The sequence below is a fragment of the Salvelinus alpinus genome, chromosome 14, assembly GCF_045679555.1.
Source record: "Salvelinus alpinus chromosome 14, SLU_Salpinus.1, whole genome shotgun sequence".
Taxonomy (NCBI): Eukaryota; Metazoa; Chordata; class Actinopteri; order Salmoniformes; family Salmonidae; genus Salvelinus; species Salvelinus alpinus.
Window position 1 is genome coordinate 46,244,083 of NC_092099.1, and position 22,479 is coordinate 46,266,561.

The window sequence follows — 22,479 nt, forward strand, 5'->3', positions numbered from 1 at the left end:
ATAGAGAGAGAGAGAGAGAGAGAGACCATAGAGAGAGAGAGAGAGACCATAGAGAGAGAGAGAGAGAGAGAGAGAGACCATAGAGAGAGAGAGGTGAGTTAATATATCCTTATGTTGTCTCTGTGCGTTGACAGGTGAGGTGAGGAGGTCGTATCCACCTGCAGTTCACCGGCCTGCCCTGATGGTTGAAGAAGGTACGAGTGATGTCTCCCTTCATCATGCCGATGCGGGGGTTGTGTCCGATGTTACTGCACAGCAGGAACCCACAGAACACATCGCTGCAGAGGGAGAATCAGAGACAGTCAGAACTAAGGGAAACATTGACAATTTGTGAATACTACATTGATGTAGAAGAGATACAGCAGTACTTGACTATTTGTTCTGGTATAGTGCATGACTACAGTGTACACCGGTGTATATTTGGTATCGGCTGTAAACTCACTGCTTGCTGCACTGGAGCCACTTATCTTCATCCTTTCCACAGTTACCCTTCTCGGTTCCTTCTGTGTTTAGCTTCTCGTAGCAGAACTTCTCAGAGCCTCCCGCCTCTGCACAAGGAGGTAACACAGGAGAGGAGAAAGGGAGGAGGGTGACCACACCTCACAACAAGCTAATATCACTAAAGTACAAGTCTCAGATTCTCTGCATTTTATATGACATATCTTGCCACTGTACTGGCATTGAATAACTTAAGCAAGAGGGATTCTGAACTCACTTGGGCCCCAGAGGTATTTGCACTGGTTTCCTCTGGTCTTGCACTCTCCACTGTAGCAGCGTCCCTAAAGAGACAAAATCATATCAAATGTATTTATAAAAGCCCTTTTTACATCAGCTGATGTCACAAAGTGCTTCTACAGAAACCCAGCCTAAAACCCCCAAACAGCAAGCAATGCACGTGTAGAATCACAGAGTATACTCATTCATTCCCTATCTGTTCAAGCAAGTTCATAAAGACAATCCTTTTCTAAAATCACATCATCTGAATAGGTATATGTCCTTGTGGCTTAGTGATTCATGCTGCCCACCTGGTCGACTTGACATTGGTAGCCATCTTGTTTGTGGAGGTTGGGAGGGCACTACAATGAACAACATAGAAAATATTTCCTTTTAAGACAGCTGAACGTTTCATCCTTTTTCAGAAATGAATGGTTAGAGCCCACCTCACCTGGCCAGAGTCTCCTGAGCATGTCTCTGAGATGTCACAGTCATTCACCGCATAGCGACAACTGTAACCACGTGGGTAGAACTAACATAGAGAGAGAGAGAGAGAACAAGAGACTGGGATTTCCTGTACCAATCTTATCAGGTCTCTTAAGCAACACTAACAAAAAATACATACTGGTTATTAAAAATATTGGTTCTTAGTGAGCATCCTGACACAGTGATTAAACATTCCTATTGGTTCTTAGTGAGCATCCTGACACAGTGATTAAACAGTCCTATTGGTTCTTAGTGAGCATCCTGACACAGTGATTAAATAGTCCTATTGGTTCTTAGTGAGCATCCTGACACAGTGATTAAACAGTCATATTGGTTCTTAGTGAGCATCCTGACACAGTGATTAAACAGTCATATTGGTTCTTAGTGAGCATCCTGACACAGTGATTAAACAGTCATATTGGTTCTTAGTGAGCATCCTGACACAGTGATTAAACAGTCCTATTGGTTCTTAGTGAGCATCCTGACACAGTGATTAAACAGTCCTATTGGTTCTTAGTGAGCATCCCGACACAGTGATTAAACAGTCCTATTGGTTCTCAGTGAGCACAGTGATTAAACAGTCCTATTGGTTCTTAGTGAGCATCCCGACACAGTGATTAAACAGTCCTATTGGTTCTTAGTGAGCATCATGACACAGTGATTAAACAGTCATATTGGTTCTTAGTGAGCATCCTGACACAGTGATTAAACAGTCCTATTGGTTCTTAGTGAGCATCCTGACACAGTGATTAAACAGTCCTATTGGTTCTTAGTGAGCATCCTGACACAGTGATTAAACAGTCCTATTGGTTCTTAGTGAGCATCCCGACACAGTGATTAAACAGTCCTATTGGTTCTCAGTGAGCACAGTGATTAAACAGTCCTATTGGTTCTTAGTGAGCATCCCGACACAGTGATTAAACAGTCCTATTGGTTCTTAGTGAGCATCATGACACAGTGATTAAACAGTCATATTGGTTCTTAGTGAGCATCCTGACACAGTGATTAAACAGTCCTATTGGTTCTTAGTGAGCATCCCGACACAGTGATTAAACAGTCCTATTGGTTCTTAGTGAGCATCATGACACAGTGATTAAACAGTCATATTGGTTCTTAGTGAGCATCCTGACACAGTGATTAAACAGTCATATTGGTTCTTAGTGAGCAGACTGACTCAGTGATTAAACAGTCCTATTGGTTCTTAGTGAGCATCCCGACACAGTGATTAAACAGTCCTATTGGTTCTTAGTGAGCATCCTGACAGTGATTAAACAGTCCTATTGGTTCTTAGTGAGCATCCCGACACAGTGATTAAACAGTCCTATTGGTTCTTAGTGAGCATCATGACACAGTGATTAAACAGTCCTATTGGTTCTTAGTGAGCATCCTGACAGTGATTAAACAGTCCTATTGGTTCTTAGTGAGCATCCCGACACAGTGATTAAACAGTCCTATTGGTTCTTAGTGAGCATCATGACACAGTGATTAAACAGTCCTATTGGTTCTTAGTGAGCATCCTGACACAGTGATTAAACAGTCCTATTGGTTCTTAGTGAGCATCATGACACAGTGATTAAACAGTCCTATTGGTTCTTAGTGAGCATCCTGACACAGTGATTAAACAGTCCTATTGGTTCTTAGTGAGCATCATGACACAGTGATTAAACAGTCATATTGGTTCTTAGTGAGCATCCTGACAGTGATTAAACAGCTCTTACCAGACAAGTGTTGTTGCAGCAAGGTCCGTCAGCACAATGTGCACCATTAGCTAGGGAACACTTCTTACAGCACTCCTTGTAGCACTCCTACAACATAGACGGCAGCACCAGTCCGACACTGTATTTGAACCATATTAATGAGATGTAAATAAACTCGTATTTAATAGTAACTTACTGTTCTATCTCCGCAGTCACACTCCTCTCCCACCTCAATGTATCCATTCCCACACTCTGTGGATTCAAACAGCTGCCCAAACAAACAGAATCAGAGTTATCAGAGTTACTGGTTATATACAGTATCGCTCTTTTGATGTTCAGCTGTATGGCGACTGCAACGTAAACTAATCACCTTGGTTGGCCTGTTATAAAGACATGATCCACCGCCCTTCAGCAGGAACTCCTTGTAGTCTGAGATGCTGCACTTGGAGAACTTCCGGGGATGCTGGACCCTGGGGGGGGGGGAAAGGAATACATCCACCTTTAACATCCAACTGTTAATTGACCTTGTCCTAGCGTGAGAGTGAAAGGTGTGGCAGATGTTATTCACGTCAGGTGACTTCTGGACCAGTGTGCAACAAGAGCCACTGTCAACAACACAAGCATGAAGTCAAGGCATCTTTCACATGCTAGCACAGGTCATGACCCTGCACAGCCTCTGGTGGCTGCAGCTACAGCTCTATACATCCTGTCATTGGCCTACTATCATAGAGGGAGGATGGGGCGCTAGGTGGTTAGCAGCTCATAGAGAGAGGCTGGGGCGCTAGGTGGTTAGCAGCTCATAGAGAGAGGCTGGGGCGCTAGTTGGTTAGCAGCTCATAGAGAGAGGCTGGGGCGCTAGGTGGTTAGCAGCTCATAGAGTGAGGTTGGGGCGCTAGGTGGTTAGTAGCTCATAGAGAGAGGCTGGGGCGCTAGGTGGTTAGCAGCTCATAGAGGGAGGCTGGGGCGCTAGGTGGTTAGCAGCTCATAGACAGAGGATGGGGCGCTAGGTGGTTAGCAGCTCATAGAGAGAGGCTGGGGCGCTAGGTGGTTAGCAGCTCATAGAGAGAAGCAGGGGCGCTAGGTGGTTAGCAGCTCATAGAGAGAGGCTGGGGCGCTAGGTGGTTAGCAGCTCATAGAGAGAAGCAGGGGCGCTAGGTGGTTAGCAGCTCATAGAGGGAGGCTGGGGCGCTAGGTGGTTAGCAGCTCATAGAGAGAGGTTGGGGCGCTAGGTGGTTAGCAGCTCATAGAGAGAGGCAGGGGTGCTAGGTGGTTAGCAGCTCATAGAGAGAAGCAGGGGCGCTAGGTGGTTAGCAGCTCATAGAAAGAGGTTGGGGCGCTAGGTGGTTAGCAGCTCATAGGGAGAGGCTGGGGCGCTAGGTGGTTAGCAGCTCATAGAGAGAAGCAGGGGCGCTAGGTGGTTAGCAGCTCATAGAGTGAGGTTGGGGCGCTAGGTGGTTAGCAGCTCATAGAGAGAGGCTGGGGCGCTAGGTGGTTAGCAGCTCATAGAGAGAGGTTGGGGCGCTAGGTGGTTAGCAGCTCATAGAGAGAGGTTGGGGCGCTAGGTGGTTAGCAGCTCATAGAGAGAGGTTGGGGCGCTAGGTGGTTAGCAGCTCATAGAGAGAGGCTGGGGCGCTCGGTGGTTAGCAGCTCATAGAGAGAGGCTGGGGCGCTCGTTGGTTAGCAGCTCATAGAGGCAGGGGCGCTAGGTGGTTAGCAGCTCATAGGGAGAGGCTGGGGCGCTAGGTGGTTAGCAGCTCATAGAAAGAGGCTGGGGCGCTAGGTGGTTAGCAGCTCATCATTACACATTTCCCTCAACAGAAATCCGCGGAAATGATCTCTCTCTCTCCTAATAGGAGCTCTAATAATAACATCTGTTTCATAGTGTTATATTATCTCCCTCTCTCCTTTTCGTTTTCTCTCTCTCCCCACCTCTCTCTCTCTCTGCGTCTCTCTCTCCCTCTCTCCTTTTCGTTTTCTCTCTCTCCCCACCTCTCTCTCTCTGCGTCTCTCTCTCCCTCTCTCCTTTTCGTTTTCTCTCTCTCCCCACCTCTCTCTCTCTGCGTCTCTCTCTCCCTCTCTCCTTTTCGCTTTCTCTCTCTCCCCACCTCTCTGCGTCTCTCTCTCCCTCTCTCCTTTTCGCTTTCTCTCTCTCCCCGCCTCTCTCCCTCTCTGCGTCTCTCTCTCTCCCTCTCTCTCTCCTTTTCGCTTTCTCTCTCTCCCCGCCTCTCTCTCTCCCTCTTTCTCTCTCTCTCTCCCTCTGCCTATATACACTACCGTTCAGAAGTTTGAGGTCACTTAGAAATATCATTTTTTGAAAGAAAAGCAATTTTTTTGTCCATTAAAATAACATCAAATTGATCAGAAATACATTGAAGACATTGTTAATGTTGTAAATAACTATTGTAGCTGGAAATGGCTCATTTTCTATGGAATATCTACATAGGCGTACAGAGGCCCATTATCAGCAACCATCACTCCGGTGTTCCAATGGCACGTGGTGTTAGCTATTCCAAGTTTATCATTTTAAAAGGCTAATTGATCATTAGAAAACCCTTTTGCAAATATGTTAGCAGAGCTGAAAAATGTTGTTCTGATTAAAGAAGCAATAAAACTGTCCTTCTTTGGATTAGTTGAGTATCTGGAGCATCAGCATTTGTGGGTTCGATTACAGGCTCAAAATGGCCAAAAACAAAGAACTTTCTTCTGAAACTCGTCAGTCTATTCTTGTTCTGAGAAATGAAGGCTATTCCATGCGAGAACTTGCCAAGAAACTGAAGATCTCGTACAACGGTGTGTACTACTCCCTTCACAGAAAAGCGCAAACTGTCTCTAACCAGAATAGAAAGAGGAGTGGGAGGCCCCGGTGCACAACTGAGCAAGAGGACAAGTACATTAGAGTGTCTAGTTTTAGATATGGCTTTTTCTTTGCAACTCTGCCTAGAATGCTAGCATCCCGGAGACGCCTCTTCACTGTTGACGTTGAGACTGGTGTTTTCTTTCAAAAACAAGGAAATGTCTAAGTGACCCCAAACTTTTGAAAGGTAGTGTATATTATTATATATATCTGTCTGTGTGTGTGTATGTGTGTGTGAGGGGGCACATGTGACAGGGAGAGAGAGACATAGAGACAGAAACAGAGAGTGAGAATAACAGTAGTTCAGCAGCTCATTACCCAGTATCCTCCATGATGCAGCCCACCCAGGAGTCAGAGCAGCCACATTCCTCTGTGAGAGAGAACAACACACAACATGTCCGCCAAAGAAACATATGTGCCTAAAATTATTCCAAATTTAAAACATAGATTGTAAAATTAAGATATTTCTAAAAAGGACTGCTTTGTAAATCTGTGAGGCAGAAATGAATGTGCAGTGATGCATTGTGAGCTGGTCTGTGTACTTCTCTTGGCGGCTGGATCCCACTGGATGCCGAGGTTCTGTGCCAAGCTCTGGGAGAGTGATGAAGCCATAGTCCATGTGGTGCCATACTGCAGGTACAAAACATTAGCAGTTACTCGTCTGTTCTGCCATAATAAAACAGTATGATCCTGGACATTAGTCTCACCTCGTTGACCCCTACTCCACGGCTCACAGAGCACATGCCCCCGAAGTACGCTACACTGCTTCGGTGATAGTGGAAGGTCACATTGCTGTGCATCGAAGAGACACAGAGTAACTATCAGACAGACACACAGACAGGCAGTCAGATACAAAGATAGACAGACAGGCAGACAGACAGGTAGACAGACATATGCTGGACATGTGAGTGGTATTCAGCCACCCTTGGAGGAAAAATGAAAGTGGAATGAAAAAGGCTGCTTTGTTGTTAAAGCCAAAGCATTAGGGCCTAGTCCTTTAACGTGATCTACTGATCTGGGAAGACATAAGGGCTCCGTGTGCAAGAGATACTTACTACAGCATCAGTATGGGGTGGCCCTGAGGAACAGGGAGGAGAGAGCACTTACGAGAAGAGGTGCACAGCGTCAGCGTGCTGCTTGATGCTCTGCGCCCGGTACTTAGAGAAATCTTTCAGCATGTCCAGAGGCTTCACACTGATGGGAATCTGGTCCTTGTCCGTCCAGATCTCCGCGGCAACCAGAACCACCCGTGTGTGCAGGTGCTCCTTAAAGATCTGTCATCGGAGCATGTTGGGGTAGTGGGAGAACACAGAGAGAGAGAGAGAGATGGAGAGATCACAGCACAGGAACAGGAGAAAAATACTGGGTGTGAATGATCATCTGTACTGTCTGAGGACAGGACAGGACAGGACAGGGGAAACAGCACACTGAGAGCAGGGAGAGACACGGGACAGGGGAAACAGCACACTGGGAGCAAGGAGAGACACGGGACTGTTATTCCACATCCCAGCTACACAGAGCAACAACAAGCACAGTGATACAGTGTACAATCTGAACAGCACAGACACAAGTATGGGGCCGACTGACAGTACAGGAGACTGAGGGTACAGGAGACTGAGGGTACAAGAGACTCAGATTACAGGAGACTCAGATTACATGACTCAGATTACATGACTCAGATTACATGACTCAGATTACATGACTCAGATTACATGACTCAGATTACAGGAGACTCAGATTACAGGAGACTCAGATTACAGGAGACTCAGATTACAGGAGACTGAGGGAACATGAGACTCAGGGTACATGAGATGAACAGTGTATGACACATGAGGAAGTGGTCAATTCTGGGTTCTACCTCTAGGGGAACTTTAATACAAATGGTAAACAGCTGTTCTCAACAAAAAATAAATATACATTTGATCAATTAATCTGTAAATTCAACGTTTAGATATACTTGTGTTTTGCAAACACAATAATTGATTAAGCTATGATTGATTCAACCGTGATTGCATTGAAAATATTATTTAGTCACACAAGAGCCAGAGAATTAGAATCAGTTCAACATTATTCTAGATTGTTCTGACGGACACCCTGAAACATACACCAGAAAGAGGAGGTGAAGAGCTGAATATCTGCAGTGAATAAAAGTTTTTTTTTTTTTTTTAAATAGAATCAGTTCTCAGAGCCAACTGAAGATGTTACTCACAGCATCAACAATGTTCACCACTGACTTGGCAGAGTTCCTGGTGTGCTGCTTGGTCTTGAGTCGCTTATACTGCAGACCACACAAAAAACAACGACACAAATGTTATTCAAAACTATTATTAAGGGGAATATGAATACATTCTTATACAAGCTCCTACAACACCCTTTTAGAAAATACATAAAATATCCATGTTGCTTTTTGATGGTCCACACCAACAATGGTCCTTGTCCCGTGTGGCTCAGTTGGTAGAGCATGGCGCTTGCAACGCCAGGGTTGTGGGTTCATTCCCCACGGGGGGACCAGGATGAATATGTATGAACTTTCCAATTTGTAAGTCGCTCTGGATAAGAGCGTCTGCTAAATGACTTAAATGTTAAATGTAAACAATAGAATAAGCCTGGTGTTTTCAAATCTGGACGGCGGTTACGTTAGCTAGGATATGAATCACGCATCCACCGCCACATTCAACAGTGTTGCAACCTCTTGTGGGTGTAGCTGGCTAAAGCACAGGACAAGAGAGGAAAAAACAGGTCTCCCTGGTGTTGCTGGAATGTTGAAGAGACTCTTAACAGCAAAATAATGAAACATGGATGACATATTAATTCATGTTTCCTGTCTTTTGTTTAGATAGTGTTGCTTGGCTTTTGAGGGCACATACCATATTATGGTCACTGACGATCATAATCTCCAAATACTTCATCTCCTCAAATACATTCCGAGGCATCTGAAAAAGCCACAGATTAGTTAACTTTCATAAGACACAGCAATGACAGATTTATAGAGGATGAGAAGAAAATAGAGAATTATATTGTGCTGAATGCAAATTATGTTGTGAAAGAAGCTTGAGGCATTTACATGAATTTAAATTAACAGGTTATAACATGAGGCTATGTAGCACACTAGGTTATAACAAGAGGCTACATAGCACACTAGGTTATAACATGAGGCTACATAGCACACTAGGTTATAACAAGAGGCTACATAGCACACTAGGTTATAACACAGCAAGGGTGGATGAACAGTAGGTGGAGTGGGTTACATAGCACACTAGGTTATAACAAGAGACTACATAGCAAACTAGGTTATAACAAGAGGCTACATAGCAAACTAGGTTATAACAAGAGGCTACATAGCACACTAGGTTATAACACAGCAAGGGTGGATGAACAGTAGGTGGAGTGGGTTACATAGCACACTAGGTTATAACAAGAGGCTACATAGCAAACTAGGTTATAACACAAGGCTACATAGCACACTAGGTTATAACACAAGGCTACATAGCACACTAGGTTATAACACAAGGCTACATAGCATACTAGGTTATAACACAAGTCTACATAGCACACTAGGTTATAACACAAGGCTACGTAGCACACTAGGTTATAACACAAGGCTACATAGCACACTAGGTTATAACACAAGGCTACATAGCACACTAGGTTATAACACAAGGCTACATAGCACACTAGGTTATAACACAGCAAGGGTGGATGAACAGTAGGTGGAGTGGGTTACATAGCACACTAGGTGTAAGGTAGGGTTAGGGTTACAGTAAGGTTAGGGTTACAGTAGGTTTACAGTAGAGTTAGGGTTACAGTAGGGTTATGGTTACAGTGGGGTTACAGTAGGGTTACAGTAGGGTTACAGTAGGGTTAGGGTTACAGTAGGGTTACAGTGGGTTAGGGTTACAGTAGGTTTACAGTAGAGTTATGGTTACAGTAGGTGTAAGGTAGGGTTAGAGTAGGGTTAGAGTTACAGTAGGGTTAGGGTTACAGTAGGGTTAGGGTAGGGTTAGGGTAGGGTTAGAGTTACAGTAGGGTTACAGCAGGGTTACAGTGGGTTTACAGTAGGGTTATAGTAGGGTTAGGGTTACAGTAGGGTTAGGGTTACAGTAGGGTTAGAGTAGGGTTAGAGTTACAGTACGGTTAGGGTTACAGTGGGTTTACAGTAGAGTTAGGGTTACAGTAGGGATAATGTTACAGTAGTGTTAGTGTTACAGTAGAGTTCGGTTTACAGTAGGGTTAAGGTTATAGTAGAGTTAGGGTTACAGTAGGGTTAGGGTTAGGGTTAGGGTAGGGTTACAGTAGGGTTACAGCAGGGTTACAGTAGGGTTAGGGTTAGGGTAGGGTTAGAGTAGGGTTAGGGTAGGGTTAGGGTAGGGTTAGAGTAGGGTTAGGGTAGGGTTAGGGTAGGGTAGGGTTAGGGTTACAGTAGGGTTAGGGTTAGGGTAGGGTTAGAGTAGGGTTAGGGTTAGGGTTAGGGTAGGGTTAGAGTAGGGTTAGGGTAGGGTTACAGTAGGGTTAGGGTTAGGGTAGGGTTAGAGTAGGGTTAGGGTTAGGGTTAGGGTAGGGTTAGAGTAGGGTTAGGGTAGGGTTACAGTAGGGTTAGGGTTAGGGTAGGGTTAGAGTAGGGTTAGGGTTAGGGTTAGGGTAGGGTTAGAGTAGGGTTAGGGTAGGGTTACAGTAGGGTTAGGGTTAGGGTAGGGTTACAGTAGGGTTAGGGTAGGGTTACAGTAGGGTTATGGTTACAGTAGGGTTACAGTAGGGTTAGGGTAGGGTTACAGCAGGGTTAGAGTAGGGTTAGGGTTAGGGTAGGGTTAGAGTAGGGTTAGGGTAGGGTTAGGGTAGGGTTAGAGTAGGGTTAGGGTTAGGGTATGGTTAGAGTAGGGTTAGGGTAGGGTTACAGTAGGGTTAGGGTTAGGGTTAGGGTAGGGTTAGAGTAGGGTTAGGGTAGGGTTACAGTAGGGTTAGGGTTAGGGTAGGGTTACAGTAGGGTTAGGGTAGGGTTACAGTAGGGTTAGGGTTAGGGTAGGGTTAGAGTAGGGTTAGGGTTAGGGTTAGGGTAGGGTTAGAGTAGGGTTAGGGTAGGGTTACAGTAGGGTTAGGGTTAGGGTAGGGTTAGAGTAGGGTTAGGGTTAGGGTAGGGTTAGGGTTAGGGTTAGGGTAGGGTTAGAGTAGGGTTACAGTAGGGTTAGGGTTAGGGTTACAGTAGGGTTAGGGTTAGGGTAGGGTTACAGCAGGGTTACAGTAGGGGTAGGGTTAGGGTAGGGTTAGAGTAGGGTTAGGGTAGGGTTAGAGTAGGGTTAGGGTAGGGTTACAGTAGGGTTAGGGTAGGGTTAGAGTTAGAGTAGGTGGAGTGTCCCTTTAAGGGATTGATGAGACTTACAGCCCGCTTTCTCCTGCGCTTCAGCCAGGCCATGTCGTCCAGCTCCGACAGCAGCCGCTCGTCCTTCACTGGAGAAACACGGGAACACAGAAACACAATAACAACGGTAGAGAAACACACTGAGGTCTACGGCAGGATACCGATGCCATGCTGGGTTCTGTGGTTCTGTGTCAACAGTCCCAACCTGCGTCAAATACACTAAAGTATTAAGTTGTGGTATGCATTAAGTTCATTTACCTTCCACTCTACTGGGCAAACCAAATCAAGCGCAACACAGGTATTTGAAAGTATTTGACATTATGTACTTGACCCAGGTGAGGGGAATCTAATGTCAACGGTTCTGGAGAGGAGAGGTAGGAGAGGTTCTGGAAGGCCAGGTAGACAGGCCATGAGATTGTTGATGTAAAGTGATGGAGGGCGGGTGGAGGTTATACAAGATGGCAGTCAGATGCAGAACACCTTACCCAGTTCCTCTGAGTCACTGTTCCACTGGAGGCTGGGCGTCCTGCGCAGTGAGTGGGGCCGTGCGGCTGTATCCTGTGAGGGAGGAACCATCAACAGGCCGTCAACAGGGGTGTGATGAGGGTGGAGGGAACAGGCAAGAGGGGTCAAGTTACAGAAGAAGAGGGTATTGGAGGGTATTCCCATTAAACTCCATAACAAGGCACATGATCAGGTTTTCACAACTACAGAGTCAACATCAATCAATATTTAAAAATTGAATACTTGACTACGCTAAAAACATTATCATTACATTATTATTATCCTTACCATTATCATTATCATTCCATTAATCCATTAACATTAATATTACCATTATAATGATCATTTCCATTATCACTGTCTTTTCCATTATCATTATCATTATCATTTCCAGTGTCATTATCATTTCATTATAATTTCCATTATTATTATCATTTCCATTATCATTATCATTATCCTTTCCATTATCATTATCATTATCCTTTCCATTGTCATTGTCATTCTATTATAATTACAATTTCCATGATCATTATCCTTTCCGTTATCATCATGGACCTTGAATGGGATATAGTGTTCTGGGCTTATGTGACTTTAGAAAAAGATCAATGAGAGATTAGTGAGGGAAAACCATTTCTATACATACAGCACTTTTGTTTCCCGTAGCCACTGTGATTCTACACCTGCATTGCTTGCTGTTTGTTGTTTTAGGCTGGGTTTCTGTACAGCACTTTGTGACATCAGCTGATGTAAGAAGGGCTATATAAATACATTTTATTTTATTTGTTTGGGGTTTTAGGCTGGGTTTCTGTACAGCACTTTGTGACATCAGCTTTGATTGATTGATATTACCATATGTCCTTCATTATAGTACACCATGGACTTCCTTCAAAAACAAGATTGCCCTTGACATTGAAGTATGGAAATTTTCACTAGATAACCTAATGTGCATTTACAGTAAAAAGGAGGCTTTAGTAAAGGTAAAAGGAGGCTTTAGTAACGGTAAAAGGAAGCTTTAGTAACGGTAAAAGGAAGCTTTAGTAACGGTTAAAAGGAGGCTTTAGTAACGGTAAAAGGAGGCTTTAGTAACGGTAAAAGGAGGCTTTAGTAACGGTAAAAGGAGGCTTTAGTAACGGTAAAAGGAGGCTTTAGTAACGGTAAAAGGAGGCTTTAGTAAGGTTAAAAGGAGGCTTTAGTAAGGTTAAAAGGAGGCTTTAGTAGTGGTAAAAGGAGGCTTTAGTAATGGTAAAAGGAGGCTTTAGTAATGGTAAAAGGAGGCTTTAGTAGCGGTAAAAGGAGGCTTTAGTAACGGTAAAAGGAGGCTTTAGTAACGGTAAAAGGAGGCTTTAGTAGCGGTAAAAGGAGGCTTTAGTAGCAGTAAAAGGAGGCTTTAGTAGCGGTAAAAGGAGGCTTTAGTAGCGGTAAAAGGAGGCTTTAGTAGCGGTAAAAGGAGGCTTTAGTAACGGTAGAAGGAGGCTTAAGTAGCGGTAAAAGGAGGCTTTAGTAGCGGTAAGAGGTGTCACGCCCTGACCTTAAAGATCCTTTATATTCTCTATTTGGTAGGTCAGGGTGTGACTAGGGTGGGAAATCTATGTTTATATTTCTTTGTTAGCCGAGTATGGTTCCCAATCAGAGGTAGCTGTCTATCGTTGTCTCTGATCGGGGATCATACTTAGGCCGCCCTTTTTCCCACTTTCTGTTGTGGGATCTTCTCTTTTTTGTTGCATGTGTGTGCACTCAACAACTTTACGTTCGTTGAGTTGTTTATTGTTTTTGGTGGAACATTTAAAATTAAAGGAAATGTACGCCTACCACGCTGCACCTTGGTCTTCATTTAACGACGGACATAACAAAAGGAGGCTTTAGTAAGGGTAAAAGGAGACTTTAGTAATGGTAAAAGGAGGCTTTAGTAACGGTAAAAGGAGGCTTTAGTAGCGGTAAAAGGAGGCTTTAGTAGCGGTAAAAGGAGGCTTTAGTAGCGGTAAAAGGAGGCTTTAGTAACGGTAAAAGGAGGCTTTAGTAAGGTTAAAAGGAGGCTTTAGTAAGGTTAAAAGTGGCAAAAGCGATCCTAGCAGTAGCACAAGTAGAGGTAGAACAATTTTATTTGTGTAGCAAAGATTGTTAAAAACCTAAATGGAAGGATGAACTTACAATTGAGTGAGTCTGTTGCAAAGGCTCCATTATATAGAGATAGAGTCCATCGTCAAACATTCCGCTGTCAGGCAAAGGCAGGTGGAACGAGAGGCAAAGTGAAGAGAGAAGACAGGGGAAACGAGAGGCAAAGTGAAGAGAGAGGACAGGAGGAACGAGAGGCAAAGTGAAGAGAGAAGACAGGGAGAACGAGAGGCAAAGAGAAGAGAGAAGACAGGGGGAACGAGAGGCAAAGTGAAGAGAGAAGACAGGAGGAACGAGAGGCAAAGAGAAAAGAGAAGACAGGGGGAAACGAGAGGCAAAGAGAAGAGAGAAGACAGGGGGAACGAGAGGCAAAGAGAAGAGAGAAGACAGGGGGGAACGAGAGGCAAAGTGATGAGAGAAGACAGGGGGAACGAGAGGTAAAGAGAAGAGAGAAGACAGGGGGGAACGAGAGGCAAAGAGAAGAGAGAAGACAGTCAATACTGAGTCAATAGCAGCTGTAGAGAGCACAGATGAATCTCCACACATATTCCAGGCACGGATTATTATATATAAAACTGCTGCTGTTTCTTCACTTACTGCAGCCCATTGCAGGTAGACAAGGCCACGTGGGAATGATCTTTCCCCCTCACCTGGCCGTGGTAGTAACAGTGCTCACCACCCTGAGGGAACACAGAAACAGCACTTAAACAACACTTACACAACACTTAACACCTATACAACACTTAAACGACACATATACAACACTTCACATCACAGCAACCTACTGTGGAGAACAGGGGGTACATGATGATTGGAACACCACTCCATGGGTTTGGAGTGGTCTTCTATAAGACATTCAACAAACAAATATATACACATACTAATCCATCTATACAATCTGGAATATTCTTCAGATGAAGTACCTTTGTGTATTTGCTGCATTATTGCAACTGTGTTGTAATACTGTTATTTCAGTTGGGAGGACTATACTTTTCTCCAATACAGTACATCTTCTGCAGCCTGGTTAACGAAATCAGCCCACATCTGGAAAAAATACATTTCTGGAGTGTGGGTTGTGTTTGTGGGCCTCAAACTAGACTGTTCTCTTCAGACCTCAATGATCCACATCTCTCTCTCTCTCTCTCTCTCTCTCTCTCTCTCTCTCTCTTTTTCTCTCTCTCTGAAAGACCATCCCACGCTGCATAGCTACTGCAGAGCGCCAGTCTCTCCCTTCCCTGTCACGTGATCTGGGTTGCAGCCAGGCAGGCAGGAGAGGCAGGAGGCTGCAGGGGAGCAGAGTGGAGGCATGCTGAGTCAGCTAACTCCACTGTGCCCAGCCCAGCCCTCAGCCCCTGAGCCCAGCTCTTAGCCTAGCCCTCAGCCCTTCAGCCCAGCCCACAGCCCCTCAGCCCCTGAGCCCAGCCCGTAGCCTAGCCCTCAGCCCTTCAGCCCAGCCCACAGCCCCTCAGCCCCTGAGCCCAGCCCGTAGCCTAGCCCTCAGCCCTTCAGCCCAGCCCACAGCCCCTCAGCCCCTGAGCCCAGCCCGTAGCCTAGCCCTCAGCCCAGCCCACAGCCCCTCAGCCCCTGAGCCCAGCCCTTAGCCTAGCCCTCAGCCCAGCCCACAGCCCCTCAGCCCCTGAGCCCAGCCCGTAGCCTAGCCCTCAGCCCAGCCCACAGCCCCTCAGCCCCTGAGCCCAGCCTTTAGCCTAGCCCTCAGCCCAGCCCACAGCCCCTCAGCCCCTGAGCCCAGCCTTTAGCCTAGCCCTCAGCCTAGCCCTCAGCCCCTCAGCCCCTCAGCCCAGCCCTCAGCCCCTCAACCCATCAGCCCCTCAGCCCATCAGGCATCAGCCCCTCAGCCACTCAGCCCCCAGCCCCTCAGCCCAGCCCTCAGCTCCTCAGCCCATCAGCTACTATGGACAATGGCCATATTATTTATTTGAATGTCTGTGAACTCCAGAGGTCATGTCGACATGGTACAACTGAATAGTCTTTAAGAGTTTTGCTACATATTACTTTAACTATCCACTTGTACTTTGATTGGCCCTAATCAGCCACCGTAAAACAAACCAATCCATTCTTTACCAGCTGTAGGCCCTGTATCTTCCACTGGGAACCAATTAGGCTCTGCCCGAAAAAAGGTAAATGAAAACAGGTACCCAAACAGAGTGTGTTGTCTGCCTGGAGATGTTACCTTTGATAGAACAGGTTTGCCCTCCTCATAGTGGATCTCCACATAATCCGACGACAACAAGTCACTGCGAAGGAGAAAGAGAAGGGGGCGTGGGTTAGTATCTGTTGTGATGACCTGCTGCCCTAACCCTCTGGCTGTGGTCTGATCTAGAACCGTGACTCAGTTTTCCTTGTGGCTTACATGGAGAAGTTCATCCTGTTTAACAGCTGAACAACATTCAACAATCATCACAAACCTTAGATAATCTTATTCAAACCCCACAGTCAAATACACCCACGTCAACATAAATACACCCACGTCATCTCACAGTTAAAGGTAGCTTAAACGTTGCATTCTGTGCAGCTATAGGAAGAGTAGGTAAGATTCTGCATCAGTATGTAAGATGCTGCATCAGTATGTAAACTGCTGCATCAGTATGTAAGCTGCTGCATCCGTATGTAAGCTGCTGCATCAGTATGTAAGCTGCTGCATCAGTAGGTAAGATGCTCTATCAGTAGGTAAGATGCTGCATCAGTAGGTAAGATGCTGCATCAGTAGGTAAGATGCTGCATCAGTAGGTAGGATGCTGCATCAGTATGTAAGCTGCTGCATCAGCGGGTAAGATGCTGCATCAGTATGTAAACTGCTGCATCAGTAGGTAAGATGCTGCATCAGTATGTAAGCTGCTGCATCAGTAGGTAAGATGCTGCATCAGTATGTAAGCTGCTGCATCAGTAGGTAAGATGCTCTATCAGTAGGTAAGATGCTGCATCAGTATGTAAGCTGCTGCATCAGCAGGTAAGATGCTGCATCAGTAGGTAAGATGCTGCATCAGTAGGTAAGATGCTGCATCAGTAGGTAAGATGCTGCATCAGTATGTAAGCTGCTGCATCAGCGGGTAAGATGCTGCATCAGTATGTAAGCTGCTGCATCAGTAGGTAAGATGCTGCATCAGTATGTAATCTGTTGCATCAGTAGGTAAGCTGCTCTATCAGTATGTAAGATGCTGCATCAGTATGTAAGCTGCTGCATCAGCAGGTAAGATGCTGCATCAGCGGGTAAGATGCTGCATCAGTTTGTAAGCTGCTGCATCAGTAGGTACGATGCTGCATCAGTATGTAAAATGCTGCATCAGCAGGTAAGATGCTGCATCAGTATGTAAAATGCTGCATCAGCAGGTAAGATGTTGCATCAGTATATAAGCTGCTGCATCAGTAGGTAAAATGCTGCATCAGTATGTAAAATGCTGCATCAGCAGGTAAAATGCTGCATCAGTAGGTAAGATGCTGCATCAGCGGGTTAGATGCTGCATCAGTAGGTAAGCTGCTGCATCAGTGGGTAAGCTGCTGCATCAGTAGGTACGATGCTGCATCAGTATGTAAAATGCTGCATCAGCAGGTAAGATGCTGCATCAGTATGTAAAATGCTGCATCAGCAGGTAAGATGCTACATCAGTATATAAGCTGCTGCATCAGTACGTAAAATGCTGCATCAGTATGTAAAATGCTGCATCAGCAGGTAAAATGCTGCATCAGTAGGTTAGATGCTGCATCAGTGGGTAAGATGCTGCATCCGCGGGTAAGATGCTGCATCCGCGGGTAAGATGCTGCATCCGCGGGTAAGATGCTGCATCCGCGGGTAAGATGCTGCATCAGCAGGTACGATGCTGCATCAGCGGGTTAGACGCTGCATCAGCGGGTTAGATGCACCAGATCCTTTTTTGTGGAGCTGCCAGGTGTCAGAGCTGCTAGGAGTACTGGGTGGAGGAGTCAAGCGCAGAGAGCAGGTATTTCAGAACGTGGATTTTATTTCCTGTCGACAGGGAAAACGATCATGCCCAAACACACGAGCGCATGAAAATACCAGTCCAAAACACACAGGACTAAACTGTCCGGAAAATATAGAATCCACATAAAATCCAACACCAAATAACAGAGAACAAGCCCGCACAAAAGCCAGCGGGCCTACTGCCCTTAAATAGCCTACCCACAAAACTAAACTCAAAACAGGTGCACCCAATCAGCCCAAACTAACAGAAACAAAAAGAAGGGAATCGATGGCAGCTAGTAGGCCGGTGACGACGACCGCCGAGCGCCGCCCGAACAGGAAGAGGCACCATCTTCGGCGGGATTCGTGACACCAGGTGGTAAAGACTGTACCAATAAAACATTATAAGATAGATACTGTAGGTATAACACAGTAAGGTACATACTCTGAAACCATTTGAAAGTCAGTCAACACACAGTGGTGACAGCCAGCGTACAAAATGGGATCCAGAATCCATCACAAAGCTGTCATTTACAGAGCCAACAGGTGAAGTGCTCGTTGGAGTTCACAACAATGTCAAATCTATTCTAACCTTTGAAAAACATTTAAAAGCAAGAAAATATCTAAAACAATGTTTCACTATTTCACAAATGCATTGATGAGAAAGAAAATCCATGACAGGCAAAAGACATAGAAAGAACATCAACGACAGGCATGGCATTGATATAAGTAACCAAGCAAAACGTATCCCCTTTCAACATGGTGTCAATGAAGCATGACATGATAAATGATTGTTTGAGGCCTTTGGTTCACCTTGAGTCCCGCTATCCTCCAGCCTGTTCCCACCGTCTGACTCAGCAAGCCATGCCACACCACACAGTTACACACAGTCAATATGTTAGCTGACCACTGACTTCAAGAGACTGCCATTTCTGCCACAATGGCACTTTTCAAGGTAACCTTGTAGATCTAATTGAACACACCCTCCCAACCCCAGACATACAGCACCTTTTGCTGCAGACAAGTAGAAACAAAAAATTAAGAAATGTCTTTCGAAATGTGTGTGTGTCTGACATGTTTTGAGTGATGCTCAGCGAGTGGGCAGGAAGTCCTGTACACAGTTAGGTGTAGAGAGAGAGAGAGAGAGAGAGAGAGAGAGAGAGAGAGAGAGAGAGAGAGAGAGAGAGAGAGAGAGAGAGAGAGAGAGAGAGAGAGAGAGAGAGAGAGAGAGAGAGAGAGAGAGAGAGAGAGAGAGAGAGAGAAGAGGAGAGGGAGAGAGAGAGAGAGAGAGAGAGAGCGAGAGGAGAGGGAAAAGGAGAGAGAGAGAGAGAGAGCGAGAGCAGAGGGAGAGAGAGATCGAGAGAGAGAAAGAGGGATGGAGAGAGAAAGAGAGTGTCGGAGCACCAGTGAAGGGCTATTTTTAGCTTGATGGAGGAGGCAGGGAGAGAGAGAGAGAGAAAGTTAGAGAGAGAGATAGAGAGAGAGATGGAGAGAAAGAGAGAGAGAGAGAGAGAGTGTGTGAGAGAGAGAGATGGAGAAAAAGTGAGAGAGATGGAGAGAAAGTGTAAGAGAGAGAGAGAGAGAAAGAAAGAGAGAGAGATCGAAAGAGAGAAAGAGAGAGTGAGATGGAGAGAAAGTGAGAAATACAGATAAAGAGAGAGAGAGAGAAAGAGAGAGAGGGGGGGGGGGGGGGAGTGCAGCATTGCAGAGTCTGGTGGGCTGGATCAGTGGAATGCAAAGATGTGTGTGTGTGTACGTGAGTGGAGTGTGTGGAGAAGGGATGCCGGAGGAAGTACATGTCGCAGTGTGCAATGTATAGTCAGTGTGTATGAGTGTTTATGTGTGTGTGGCTAAAGAGGAGGGAGTCCTTCCCTGAGGTCTTTGAGTCCACAGGAGACTGACAATGCAGTGTTAGAAGAGAGGGGGAGACCAGCAACTGCAGGAGGTTCTGGGGCCTGGCGTCGGACCAGCTCCAGCACAAATTCACTGACACGTGATGCTGTCATTGCTATGTCTCTGACAGATGGAAATAATCAGCTCTTCTCAGAATTGAATAGTGATGCTATGGGAGAGGAAGGGCAAGTTCTGCAGCCAAGACCCAGACACACTGAATGACTGAAGCAGTCCAAGATCAATGCTTATTAAAACACAGAGGTATTATGAGTCCAATAAATACTCAATCTACAATACATTAAACCATCTGCATATAGGGGTTCTATGAAAACTATATTGGATAAATCCATTTTAAATTCAATAACTTTTTAGCAGCATCCCTTTTGATGTAAACAAAACTTTCCATAAATGTTTGCAAGTGATGGAAGGAAAAATCGATAAAGTTACATATCGGGATAGTATTTTTGATGATATGTTGTATAGTTTTGACAATATCTCAACATTATTTTTGTGCTAGTAGGCTGGAACTGCACTGAATTCTTCCTTCATAGCTTGCTCTCCATCTTTTTTTAAAAACTGAACCAAAATATACACGCAGCATGTAAAGTGTTGGTCCCATATGAGCTGAAATAAAAGATCACAGAAATATTCCATACATGTACGTACCAAAAAGCTTATTTCTCTCAAATGTTGTGCACAAATGTGGTTACATCCCTGTTAGTGAGCATTTCTCCTTTGCCAAGATAATCCATCCACCTGGCAGGTGTGGCATATGAAGAAACTGATTAAACAGCATGGTCATTACACAGGTGCACCTTGTACTGGGGACAATAAAAGGCCACTAGAAAATGTGTTGCTTTGTCACACAACACAATGCCACAGATGTCTCAAATTTTGAGGGCGCATGCAATTGTCATACTGACTGCAGGAATGTCCACCAGAGCTGTTGCCAGAGAATGTAATGTTTATTTCTTTACCATAAGAGAGTGTCGTCTGGCTGCCTCCAACGTCCTTTTAGAGAATTTGGCAGTATGTCCAACCGGCCTCACAACCGCAGTCCACATGTAACCATGCCAGCCTAGGACCTGCACATCTGGCTTCTTCACCTGCAAGATCGACTGAGACCAGCCACCTGGAGACAGCTGAGGAAACTGTGTTTTTGCACAACCGAAGAATTTCTGCACTAACTGTCAGAAACCGTCTCAAGGAAGCTCATCCGTGTGCTCATCATCCTCACCAGGGTCTTGACCTGACTTCAGTGGGATAATGCTCACCTTCGATGGCCATTGGCATGCAGGAGAAGTGTGCTCTTCACGGATGAATCCCGGTTTCAACTGTACCGGGCAGATGGCGTTGTGTGGGTGAGCGGTTTTCTGATGTCAACGTTGTGAACAGTGTGCCCCATGGTGGCGGTGGGGTTATGGTATGGGCAGGCATAAGCAATGGACAACGAACACAATTGCATTTTATTGATGGCAATTTGAATGGACAGAGATACTGTGACGAGATCCTGAGGCCCATTGTCGTGCCATTCATCCGCCACCATCACCTCATGTTTCAGCATGGTAATACACAGCCCCATGTCGCAAGGATCTGTACACAATTCCTGGAAGCTGAAAATGTCCCAGTTCTTCCATGGCCTGCATACTCACCAGACATGTCACCCATTGAGCATGTTTGGGATGCTCTGGAACAACATTTACAACAGCATGTTCCAGTCCCTGCCAATATCCAGCAACTTCACAAAGCAGGAGTGGGACATCATTCCACAGGCCACAATCAACAGCCCGATCAACTCTATGTGAAGGAGATGTGTAGCGCTGCATGAGGCAAATAGTGGTCACACCAGATACTGACTGGTTTTCTGATTCACACCCTACCTTTTTTAAGGTATATGTGACCAGCAGATACATATCTGTATTCCCAGTCATGTGAAATCCATAGATTAGGGCCTAATGAATATATTTAAATTGACTGATTTCCTTATATGAACTGTAACTCAGTAAAATCTTTGAAATTGTTTCATGTTGCATTTATATATTTGCTCAGTGCAAATAGGGAGCCAATTTGTTTTCAGCACTTTTATTTCCTTGTCTGAACAAAATTAGTTTTTCTCATGGCTCTCTCTTGTCCCTCTGCAGCAGACATATAGTCAGCAATATGTTTTGAACATCGAATCGCAATAAAATCACAGTATTGAAAGCCTCCTGAGTGGCGCAGCGGTCTAAAGCACTGCATCACAGTGCTTGAGACGTTACTACAATAGCCAGGTTTGATTCCAGGCTGTGTCAGAGTCCCATAGGGCGGTGCACAATTGGCCCAGCGTCGTAAAGCTGGGGGGGCTTTACTTGGCTCATTGTGCTCTAGTGACTCCTGCTGACCAAGGATGGGTCTGAGGAGCTATTAAGGGTTGCAGCTAGCCTAGCTGTTAGCTAGCTCCATATCAACCTATTACACAACATGCCTACCACTTTGAAGATGCAAAATATTTTTTATAGTGAAACAAATAAGAAATAAGACAAAAATTCAGAAAACTTGAGCGTGCATAACTATTCACCACCCCAAAGTCAATACTTTGTAGATCCACCTTTTGCAGCAATTACAGTTGCAAGTATCCTGGGGTATGTTTCTATAAGCTTGGCACATCTAGCCATTGGGATTTTTGCCCATTCTTCAAGGCAAAACTGCTCCAGCTCCTTCAAGTTGGATGGGTTCTGCTGGTGTACAGCAATCTTTAAGTCATACCACAGATTCTCATTTGGATTGAGGTCTGGGCTTTGACTAGGCCATTCCAAGACATTTAAATGTTTCCCCTTAAACCACTCGAGTGTTGCTTTAGCAGTATGCTTAGTGTCATTGTCCTGTTGGAAGGTGAACCTCTGTCCCAGTCTCAAATCTCTGGAAGACTGAAGCAGGTTTCCCTCAAGAA

At 45.3% G+C, this 22,479-nt stretch overlaps 1 protein-coding gene across 2 annotated transcripts in view; it reads right to left on the bottom strand.

Moving 5' to 3' along the window:
• The window catches only part of LOC139538980 (disintegrin and metalloproteinase domain-containing protein 23-like), a 49,150-nt gene that overhangs the window by 11,042 nt on the left and 15,629 nt on the right, over positions 1-22,479 (bottom strand). For both annotated transcript variants that reach the window (XR_011667839.1, XM_071341603.1), the window contains exons 4-22: positions 15,912-15,975; positions 14,318-14,400; positions 13,757-13,820; positions 11,590-11,662; positions 11,126-11,193; positions 8,619-8,684; positions 7,961-8,029; positions 6,859-7,025; positions 6,459-6,543; positions 6,294-6,381; positions 6,070-6,121; positions 3,268-3,367; positions 3,094-3,165; positions 2,919-3,005; positions 1,166-1,246; positions 1,026-1,076; positions 716-779; positions 443-548; positions 159-278 (exon numbers count right to left, since the gene is read on the bottom strand). Coding sequence is in view for 1 of the 2 variants with exons in the window: in XM_071341603.1 (XP_071197704.1) it covers positions 159-278; positions 443-548; positions 716-779; positions 1,026-1,076; positions 1,166-1,246; positions 2,919-3,005; positions 3,094-3,165; positions 3,268-3,367; positions 6,070-6,121; positions 6,294-6,381; positions 6,459-6,543; positions 6,859-7,025; positions 7,961-8,029; positions 8,619-8,684; positions 11,126-11,193; positions 11,590-11,662; positions 13,757-13,820; positions 14,318-14,400; positions 15,912-15,975 (1,560 nt within the window). In the remaining variant the exon portion in view is untranslated. The remainder of the gene's footprint in view (positions 1-158; positions 279-442; positions 549-715; positions 780-1,025; positions 1,077-1,165; positions 1,247-2,918; positions 3,006-3,093; positions 3,166-3,267; positions 3,368-6,069; positions 6,122-6,293; positions 6,382-6,458; positions 6,544-6,858; positions 7,026-7,960; positions 8,030-8,618; positions 8,685-11,125; positions 11,194-11,589; positions 11,663-13,756; positions 13,821-14,317; positions 14,401-15,911; positions 15,976-22,479) is intronic.